The sequence below is a fragment of the Morone saxatilis genome, unplaced genomic scaffold (genome assembly GCF_004916995.1).
Source record: "Morone saxatilis isolate NCDOM2014 unplaced genomic scaffold, NCSU_SB_2.0 Contig10, whole genome shotgun sequence".
NCBI lineage: Eukaryota > Metazoa > Chordata > Actinopteri > Moronidae > Morone > Morone saxatilis.
In genome coordinates, this window is record NW_023339652.1 from 4,338,664 (window position 1) to 4,349,952 (window position 11,289).

At 39.5% G+C, this 11,289-nt stretch overlaps 1 protein-coding gene across 3 annotated transcripts in view; it reads left to right on the plus strand.

The window, feature by feature from the left end:
* The first annotated feature begins 1,257 nt into the window (after positions 1–1,257).
* The window catches only part of ppfibp1a (PPFIA binding protein 1a), a 25,969-nt gene continuing 15,937 nt past the window's right edge, over positions 1,258–11,289 (plus strand). For 2 of the 3 annotated variants that reach the window (XM_035673596.1, XM_035673605.1), the window contains exons 1-3: positions 1,258–1,403; positions 8,607–8,686; positions 10,648–10,853. In XM_035673596.1, the coding sequence (XP_035529489.1) occupies positions 8,623–8,686; positions 10,648–10,853 (270 nt within the window). In that variant the 5' untranslated portion in view covers positions 1,258–1,403; positions 8,607–8,622. Of the gene's footprint in view, positions 1,404–8,606; positions 8,687–9,217; positions 9,278–10,647; positions 10,854–11,289 lie in introns of those variants that run through there. The other variant, XM_035673613.1, reaches the window with a different exon arrangement.

Here is an 11,289-nt window from a genome sequence, read left to right on the forward strand (position 1 = left end):
GGTTTGCTAAACCCGGTCAAATAAGTACATTTACAATATTTACATTTGTTTATACTATTTAGACAATTAGCGTTTCGAGTTTTTGAAGAAAAAAGAAAAGAAAAAGCGCAAAAAACATGCGCAGTGTAAATCTAATGCAATAACAAATATTGTTTCCGGCAGGGACTTTCAAAATAGAGCAGGTTATAATCTCAAACTTTCAAAAACATTTCATTCAATTAACAGAATTTGAAAAAGTGAAAAAAACATTCGTCACAAGGAAAAAGGTCAAAGTCAAAAATATTCTAAAAGGTATATTAGAGAGTAAAGAAAGCTATCATTGTACATACCAGGGACACAGTTACAGACACAATTGACAATAACAAATAATAGCTGTCTTGAACTGGAGAAACATGTATAACAAGTATAAATTATTCACAAAAAAAGTAGCTAAACATTTGATGAAAATCAGACATTTTCTTTTTGTTTTGATTATATTTTCTTTTTTTCCTTTTTGTGACCCCTCAGATTTATCAAGAGATGTGTTGGGTAGTGGTGGAAGAAGTATTCAGATCCTTAAGTAGAAATATCAATAGGTCTACACTGGAAAACTACCTGCATTCAGAACTTTACTTAAGGAAAATTATGTAAGTATTATGAACAAAATGTACTAAAAGTAAAACGTTCATTATTTAGAAAACATTTCTTTGTCAGTCTCTTACTCTTCTATATGATGTTTAATAGTTAAATAGTTTATTTATCTCATGAAGTATGATAATTGTGTTGACCCATGCTGCTAGTGTTTGTGTTATTGTGTTATCTGTTGTGGTTTTTTACTGTTTTTTCTCTCTTGTACAGTGTTTATATTATATTATATTATATTATATTATTTTTTTTCATACTGTCTTTATACTGTTTTTTTTCTCTATCCACTTTGCTGCTGTAAGATTGGAATTTCCCCATTGTGGGACTATTAAAGGAATATCTTATCTTATCTTATCTTAAAGACACACTTAACCCTTCACACAATCTGTAGATGCTGATTTCACTGGACACTAAAGGGGATGAAAACAATTAAGGTGCATTAGTTACTAAAGCTGTCAGACAAATGTAGCGGAGTAAAAAGTACAATATTTAACTCTGAGATGTAAGTTAGTTAACTAGAAGTATCCCAGTGACTACCAACAATTTAACGCTTTTATTTTGAAGGCCTCCGTTTCGGGGCTTCCCCGCGCCGTCCGGGTAGCTCGACGCCGCTGGAATCGCTCTTTAGTTGGGATGAAACCTTCAGTTCACACAGAAATTCAATGGGAAGGTGAACGCCAGCCATGAAGCTCCTGTGAAAACAAAGTGCCCAAAGTGTTGTGGAGTAAAGCGACCGGAGACTGCAGGATCCCTTCATCAGCATTTGTCGGTCGGAAACTGTAAGTTCACCGAAGTTTCAATGAACTTTTGTAGTTTTTCTTTTGAAAGGTTTGTTTATCAACGCGTCGCTGGGACTGCTAGCCGCTTCTGTTGTTTTCTCCCTGTAATTGGACGTGATTTAGCTAATTAAAAAGTGTTTGTGTTAACTAACTCCAAGTAAGAGTAGCTAACTGTCTTGTAATGTTTTGAGTATTTAACGTTAATATAAGCATTTGTTTCTATTTTTAAATGCGATACATGCACATTTTACAGTTAATGTGACTTAAAAGAGATTAGTGTAGTTATTGTGCTTCAGATTAATCTCCCATAGCTATTATTATTCCTGGGACATTTAATTATGGTTTTTTATATTTGTTTATGGCAGAATCTCTAAACTACTCAATATAGGCAACTAGTAGTGCTTACACTCCATATTAGAAAAAACACACATGTAAAATCTACTAATTCATATCATATACCATCCATAGAGAAGGAAAAAAGAAACAACTATAGTGAGATAAAGTAACATTTCCTCAAATATGGTACTTTTTTTCATGCTTTGATATTAGATCAAATTACCATAGCTATTAGCCTTGAGAGAATAGCAATTATTTAATGGTTTTGTTAATGGCAGAATCTCTATACTACTCAACAAAGACCACCAGCTGCACCACTGCTAGTGTTTATACTTCATACTGACAAAAACACACATGTGAAATCATCCATAGAGAAGGATAAATAAATCAAGTAATATTTCCTCAGATTTTTCAGGGCAGTGTATTTTCTTTCAGTGAGTTGAATTATGCTCGCTTTTGTTTTTAATTTAAGCAGAGCTAATTTTTGCATCACATGTCCATTAATGTACGAGCCAAATCATGAATCACTGCGGTGAACCTCCAGTCAGACTCAGTTTGGCTCCCAGCAGCATTTACTGTAGGAAAAGGCGGTAGCAGCCAACTCAAAGCCGGCAGTTTTAAAAAGCTGCCTCTGCTCCAGTGTCAGCTTCTTTCATTATCAGTCTCAGACTTTTGCAGCCTTTGTTTGGGTAAACTCTCTGCAGTGTACAGCTGTTCAGGGAAAAAGGTCCCTCCTGAGGCGCTGCATGACCTGCTGGCAGCCCTCCTCTCTCTGCGTACGTCTGATGATGTCTTGGCATCTGGGTAGAGAACTGAAAGCATAACAAAGGATTTTATTTCCCTCTCTGACAATAACCATATTTGTATCCTGCCACACTCTCACGGCTAACAGTCGGCTGCACAGAGAACCCATGCTGTTGCACACTTGCCTGCACAGCGCTATCTGATGTCACAGTGGGAGAACTAGCATAATAAAACTCACTTTCGCGTCTTCTCAGTGGTTGTTTAAGACGCAAATAAATAAATCTAATCTCCTGGCACCAATTATCTTGTTTCCTCAGGCAACAGGCGACTGTTTGTTGCTCAGTCAGGTAAAGATGAGACAAAGTCCACTTTCTGGCCCTAGTTTGTGTTAGCGGCTTACTTGGCCTGCAGCAAGATCAACATGGCACAGACCCCGAAGATCTCTACTTTATGTATTTTTCTTTTTATTGTAGCCACGTGTGAAGAGAAGCGACGGGGACCTTTCTATCTCAGCCACCTTTTTTTTTTTTTTTTCCTTGACATTTGCATTCCTTGCATTCTTTGTACAGCACTCTTGTGGTGGTGTGTTTTGAAAGATAGGGAGGTGTCACGTTTGAGTCCCATGATATATTGGGATGTTTGCATCTTTCTGAAATTAAATTAAAATCTTAACGTAATCTGAAACAGTTGTCTCACAGGAATGTCATTAAAGGCCCAGCTTTCTGTATGAGTGGCTTTTAGTCGTGTCGGGATTGCTGGGAAATGGCCATTTCTGACGAAGAGGAAGACATTTCTCCAGAATGTGGCAGGAAACGCTTCCTGACAGGACCGAGTGAAGGTCTTCCTGAGTGTGGGGATGCCTCTGTTTTTAAGCCTTTTTATGGTTTCACTGTGGGCAGTACTGTAGAACTCTTTGCCAGTATTTTACTTATCTTCTGAATCGACGCAGCAGCTGTGAATTACGCCCTAAATAAGTCTCCATACTTAGAAAGGGCTGCTTCTGTGCTAAGACTTTGATAACAAAAGAAATGAAGGGCAGTTTTTCTTGGCTTGCTGGGATCTCTTACTCAGTCTTTCCTGCCCCTTTCTACAATCCGCTTTACTTTCTTCCCCCCCCTCCAATGTGATTTCTGACTGTGATGCAGTTGTGGCCACATGGAAAAACTGCAATAACTTGGGATCTGTGTCGCAGTGCTATCATGTGAGTCTCTGAAAGACAAAGAGTTGTTTGTGTAGAAAGAAAGCAGTGGTTTAAAGCCTGCGCTGTCGTCTCTGTCAAACAGTCCGACCTCACAGCAGCCCAAACTTAAAGTCCACTGGAGCATCTCTCAGTGGGAGGTGTAAACAAAGGCAGGGTGTTTGACTCGTGCTCGTATTTCACGTGGGATTCACTTCCACGAGTCCATGTCTCGCTTCACAGTCACGTTACCTCTTCAAGTACTATTACTCCTGTATTGTAGGAGTGATAGTACTTTAGAGTTTGAGCTTAAGCTACTATGATTGCTGATTAATAGTCATTTTTCTAGTTTTTGCTTCTCCAATATGACCATTTGCTTTGACTTTTACGATAGTAAACTAAATATCTTTGGGTTTTGGACTTTTGAATGGACATCACAAGACATCAGGGAGCTTGTGATTTGGTATTTTTTCACTATTTTCTAACATGATATCGAAAAAGAATTGGCAGATTAATTATGGTTTATTTATTTAGAAATTTCTTGTTGAGATCAAACATATCTTGCAAGTGTCTGAAGGTATGAGGAACTTTATAAACTAACTTTACAGCCACTCATGGTCGATGTCTTAACTAATTAAGCTTTCAAAATACACACATACACAAGTGTATTGATGTCTTCTGGATGCAGTAATGAAATATGACTCTGCTATATATCTCTTCATAGCTCTATAGCTGTCTTGAATAAATAATAAAATGTCACTTTAATTAAATGCCACTAGAGATCAGTGGTTCATGAGTGGCGGCATCAACACAAGCACACCGTGTATCTCAATAACCCAGCAGGATAAGAGACTATTGTATAATAAATGTTCTCTTTTTGATGAGAAACATCTCAAACAATCTTTTAAATATAGGATAATTCAGCAGTATGTTGGTTACTTAAGGTATGAAAAGAGAAGTGACAGCATTGTTTAGGACCAGTTTTGAGCCATTTAAGCTGAAATAAAACATTTAATGGTTCTAGGAGTCTCTCATATGTGAGAGTTTGCTGCCATTTTGGATCTTTCACAGATAAGATGAATAATGGTATTGCGGCCCTAGTAGTTAGTTAGTGGTACTGATGGTGTCCAAGATGGTATCATCAACTTGAAGCTGGAAAACTCATGGCAAGGGATCTAGTATTGAGCCTGGTGGGACACCTTTTTTAACATTTAATGGGGATTCAATTTGAAACTATCTGCAAGAAGATAATTTGAATTGCAGAATTATTAAAACCAATGAAAAGCAAATAATTTAAGCTTGTTTTGATTGATGGTTGTGATTTAAAGCCTTAGACTCACAAACAGTGCAACACTTTTACTTAATTTTACTATTTAACAAGCAGCAGGGTTGTCCACCGTACTATTACCAGTTCTAAAACTCTCGACTGCTACTATTACTTGTGTTACTGTACTACAACTAATGCTGCTTCCATTAGTACTCTGAGCCAGTACAATTCTGAAATGCACATCTGTACCACAGCTGGACCAAGGCTATTGGCACCAGCAGAGGCGTGGGTTTGTGTGTGTGTGTGTGTGTGTGTGTGTGTGTGTGTTTTTAGACCCCAACCACTCAACATAGGGTCAAGTAATCCCAGCCTATTTTCTTTTCAAACGCACTGTCCCTCCCCCTCCATATCTCTTTCTCTCCATCTGGTTGGTGTTAAAACCACCTTACAGCATTAGAAAAGTCAAGTTTGCTGTTTAGACTGACATGTCTGTCTATAAAATAGACTTGGAAATATTACTGCTGTCAGATACATCTAGATAGATTAGACATTGATGGCTTTTTAACAAGTTTGTGTGAATCTTCTACGGGAACAGAGCCATTGTAATGTGGTTTTATACTGTTAGCCTGCCGAAGCTGTCTCTAGTCCTTTATTCATTACTCAACATTTTCTACTTGGCACACAGTAAACTATCGTTAGCTAAGCTAATGAGAAGTTACATTGTCCCGACAGAAAGAAGTGGGCATGACTTTTTAAGAATATAAATATTCTGTTCTTGTGTTTCCCAAAAACACATTTTATTTTGGAGTTGAATGACTTTGAGTGAAATGTAGAACCCCTGTAAAGTATCACTTTAAGGATAATATTGGTGTTATTCTGTTCTTCTGTTTGTGTCAACAACACTAAAAAAGACCAAAACCAGTCCCTCAATACTTTTTGACTAGCCTAGGTAGTCTCATTGATTCCTATTGAAGACTTTAAAAATGGGTCACAAATATGAGTTCAATTTTGTAGAAAGGCTACGTTATTCCCCAAAACAGGTGGCTGATTATTCAGACAGGAGCAGGAAATAGTGCGTTTATTGGGGTGAATACACATTTGATGCTTTACTGAGTGTATGTGGTATTGAGTCAAAATAACAGCGGAGAAGCATTGTCACCCAGTGCAGCAGTGTGGGTCATTATACTGTTTTTAATTGGCCTTGGATAAAGATTAAGCTCTAATAGCACAGAGGAATAAGATACACCAGACTTTGATAGACACATAATACTTGTTAGTACATTCTCAATTTTGGTCTTTTCATGGTTTTAATTGACAAACAAAAAATCCCACCAGCCTCTAGTCTTAGTTTTTGACTGAATGAAGTCCACAGGGTTTAGTCTGAAGGGTGGAGGGAGGGAGTGGGGTCACAGAGGTCGGCGGGGATGTCAGTACCAGGCATTAGTGTTTGGTTTTCAGGAGAACTAACCTGCTCAGGAATGTGTGTATTGCTCACTCCTGCACTGTGGCATTATCAATCCTCATTACAGACACTTCTTCACATGGTTAAAGAGATGGACCCTCAACTGTGGGCCTTTTTACTCTTGAGGTTTTGGTCAGAAAATTCTTTATGGATGACCTGCTCATCACTGATGCAAAAGGAAGTGGAAAATATCTCAGCCTGGCACTTTAAAGGGTCTGAAGAATGGACAGACTGGTTTACGTGGCAAGCTTCAGTGCCAGTTTCTGCCACATGACCAGCACAAGAGCTCATGAAACCCTGGTTTGACTCTTCCGCAGAAGATTTTGCCTAAATTCTGAATTGCATGTGGACGCTCTGTTTTCCACTGAAGGGGATTTGATGTGGCTTTTACCACAAGACAGCAGACAAAGGATGAGATCAGCCTCAACTATGGTAACACTGTGATTTTGTTTAATCTTCAAATGTCTCCATCCTACTTTTTCTACAGCCTTGTCTGCATCATGACCAGGAGACTGTACAAGATAATTAAAGTAGAGAATAAGATGGCAAACAGTTTTTTCTCTTGGTGCCATTTGTTGTGTTCTGCATTCACATGGGGAAAGAAAATATTTTGCATTCTCAACAAAAGAACCTCTCATTTTGGAAAACAGACATGCTTTAGGTTCCTCCCATGGGGTGAAACATGCAGCTGACAAAATACAGCTTCCATCCTGGTGAGAGTGAGTGATGGTTTTCCATCAAACTCTGGAAATACCTGTGGAGGAAAACTTATTAGTTTTAAGATTTGTTTGTGTGGCATTCCTGCACCCTGAACTTCCCATGGGAAATGTAAAATTTAATTGCAAAGCAGGTTGTTTTATTTTGAAATCCATGGTATTTCTGGCATGCTCATTGACCAGTTGTGTGTTGTGTTAAATTACACGAAATGGTTCGTGTGTCCGCCTACATCACCAGAATCAATCTTAATAATATGTTTTATGGAGTAGAGCAAATACACAGCAGTGTGTATGATGTTTTGGAAGAAACTTACTCCCCTTTCAGTGGAGTGTGTTGTTGAAATGAAGCAATGAAGCACTTAAGGCCCCTTGTGCAGCAGACCCCAGACCCCAGCTCATACTGAGGCCACTGGTTTAATTATGCTCATAATGCCTACGTTTTACCCTGCTGGGTGTGACATTGTGACCCCAGAGAGGGAGGAAATGAAGTAAACCCTGCAGCCCCCCCCCCCGAGAACAAGTAGAGCCACTGTTTTTAATGTTGTTAGTTCTGGGCTTTTGCTGCCCTCTCCACATACTGTATACTATCTCAACCCTTTTAAATCAGATTTGGTTTGAAGTGATGAGTGGCCAATGCAAGTAAAGGAGAGACATGTGATAAGTGTTTGAATTCAGCGGTCATGGGGATACTGTCCAAATTTGTTATGGAAGTTTGAGATGCCGAGCATGCCAGTGCTACGAGGCCTGAGACCCCTGGGAGAATAGTGCCATTATTTCTGATAGGATCCTGCCCATGAGCACCCGTGACTGGTCCGACTGCCGGAAAGAAGGCCTGCTGGGTAAAAAGTCCTGCAAATCACTTTGTTTTTTGTCTCTCAGGCTGCCAGTGTTTTGTGGCTCAGACGTCAAGGTTAATTTGATGCAGCAGTCATTCGAAAGAGAAGAATGAGAGCTTGTATCATATCAGAATTACTGATGTTGATTTCAAATTATGCGTGCAGTGTGCCGTAGTTTGAAACTGACGCTTGTACAGGGGCAAAGCAATGCTCTAAGCAGTAACGGGGATTAGATTATGTTACTATTGATTAATCTGCGGATTATTTTCTTGATGAATCAGTTAATTGTCCATAAAATATAAAAAAGTGGTGACAATCACATTTTCTAAATCCCTCATCTTCATGCTAAATCTTAAAATGTCTTTGGTTTTGTCTGCTCAACATTCAGAAGCCCAAGAATATTCAGTTTACTATCACACATACTCTTAAATGGATCTTATCTGATCTGTTGGCTTACTAACATTGTCTCACTTCCATAAACACATATTTCATGTTTTGTTTTTTTCTCATTTTGCTGCCAACTGTAAATTTTGGGGAACCCCCTGTCTGTACAGTGTTTGACTTTAAAGCAGACTCTGGTATTCATTAATGTCTTAGCTTTTGGCAGAGTCCTTTATGGATCTTTCCTGTCTTTTCTTTCTAACTGTTCTTCTTTTCTCTTTCAGATTCATTGAGCACAAGATGATGTCTGACGCCAGTGAGATGTTGGCAGCAGCCTTGGAGCAAATGGATGGGATCATAGCAGGTAACCACATTGTACACTTGGACTTTAGGACCTGGCAATAGCCTTTTTTAAGTGGGCATGGCATGCCCCATAGCCACATCTGGAAACCATTGAAATGCAAGCTGGGAATACTACGTCCACTGGACGGTAACACAATGTGCCCTTCTCCTTCCACTTCTACCTGCAGTTTAATCTAATCCTCCTGAATATACATTGAAGTTTGGAATAATGCTTAAATTGTGCTGCTAGATCACTGGCTCTTTCTGCTTCGACTGCATTCCTCCACCATGAGAAACGAAAGAAAGTTTCCATTGTCCCCGCAGTGACGGAAACTAATGATTATTCAAGCTCTGTGAGTTTGGAATACAAACTCCGGCTCGGGAACTTTTGGCCACACTCTGGGTTCTTGTGCCGCTGCAGATGAGCAGAGCAGAGCTACAGTTTCAGAGTCCCTACTTTTCCGCTGATGTGTGTAATTATAGCGCTGACCTTTCCAATGGGAGCGAGGCGGCTGGTCACATGACATCCCCCAGTCCCCCCTGTTTCCGCAGAAACCACAGCCATCATCAAGCTCCACTCCCTCGCTACTGTGGGGAAGCCATGATTATTTGGGTATTTATTTATTTAGCTCCCTCTTTGTTACCGTTGGACATCTTCATTATGGCTGACATTTAAGACTGATGACAGATGGTACAGTAGGCTGCAGCGCACACTGGGAACATCATGCACTCGAGTTCAGTCATTACGTTGCTGCATTCGCTTCCATGAAAAATCCGAAAATATGATTCGCAGAGACACACGAGACGATCATTATCTGCTTATGCTTTGTCACATGATGTTCGATACAACCCTTATAAACAAGTGGTTGCACTGTGTGTGTGTGTGTGTTTGTGTTTATGCGGGGGTAGAAGTAAGGAAGTGCGTACTTGCTAAATATAGTTATTTTGTTCAAATGTTAGCTTGAGTAGGAGTAAAAGTATTGCTAAAAGATGCTCAGTGTAAAAGATAAGTCACTTAAAAATGTCAATATTCTCAGGGGAAGTTGTTAGGAACTAAAATACTTTATTAAAGATAATATCTAAACTGCAGTATTCTCAACTAAAGTGAATTTGGTGTGTTCTCAGAAGGTTTTCTGAATATGCTGCCACAGTCACCAGTGAATTACACTCAGACTCCTGGAGCCAGATGTATAAACAATGCAATCATTATGCCACACACCAACTGGTGTATAAAAGCAGAATGTGTGTACCTCACACATGCTGTAGACCATGTGGTGTTCACACGTTTTTACAGTACGCCAGTCTATAATAAGGTGGAGATAAAAATTAAAGTGAGAGACAATATAATACAATATAGTTTGTTTAGATTATTAGCTACTTTCAATCTTTTTACAGTCTACTCATCAATCTGTAAAATGTTCAGCAGTGTGTTTAAACATGATTAAGGGCTTGTCTTTGTTCATCCATTCTGAGAGAGGAAATCAAGCACCCAGTTTCCTAATATTTGAGGTATATATTTGAGGTATATATTATACAAAAACCATGAGTTTGTGCGGCTTTATAAATGTGTTTGCATTTTTCTTTCTTAGTGCGTACACAGAGTTCTAGTCGTGAACCTACAGAGTTTTTGTCTGTTTGTTTAATAGCACCCACACCAGATGAAGCAGGTTTGTAGCCTGTGGTGACAGACACAACTTGCAATTTCTGGAAAAAGAAGTAAACATACAGTTGCATAAAAAGTAAAATTTATAGCTTTGGGTCATTGTTCATCCTGCTGCCACCACACCCACAGATCAGCACCAAATGTGGCCATAAATCCTTCCTTTTTTTGTCTGTGAGAACCCAACAAATTAGTTTTTGTTTTGAATAGCCTGCCAGCTCAATGAGCTATTGTAATTTCCCAACTTGTCTTTATGATTTGTGTAAATTAAAGAGTGGTATTTGTGTCATCCCACATCTAACTCCTCCTCTCCATCTCCCCAGGCTCCAAGGCCATGGACTACTCCAACGGCCTGTTTGACTGCCAGTCGCCCACTTCACCTTTCTTGGGTGGCCTGCGGGTGCTGCATCTGCTGGAGGACCTGCGGGGAGCGCTGGAGCTCATGGACAATGAGGAGAGGGACAACCTGCGATGTCAGATCCCTGATTCCACTGCAGAGGGGGTGGCAGAGTGGCTGCACAGACGACTGGTAAGAAGTCTATTTCTAAAGTGCTATTTAGACTTCCATGTGTGGTCTTGGGTTTTCTGTGTTACAAACAAAAGATAACATATTTCTGTATATTTTTGACAGTTTTATATGTTTGCATCTGTAAAAGGAATTGTATAACATGTCAGTAAATCGGACTGCTCTTAGATGTACAGTTTTACTTTGCTGTTATGGTTTGTGCTAACTGGAATAAGAGTCTAGGCTCCTTTTATAACCATGCTCTTTGATAGGGCAGGTTGCTGTAACTTGATTGGAGATTTTCTCTCTGGCAACATTCACACTTGTCATTTCAAGTACCTTGTTGCCACATGAACTCCAGATGAGAGTTGAGACACTTACACGCAGCCACACATGTGTTCCTATTGACACGATCGCAAATCTGACTGCAATGCGTCTGGCTGTGGCCACATGCAAATAA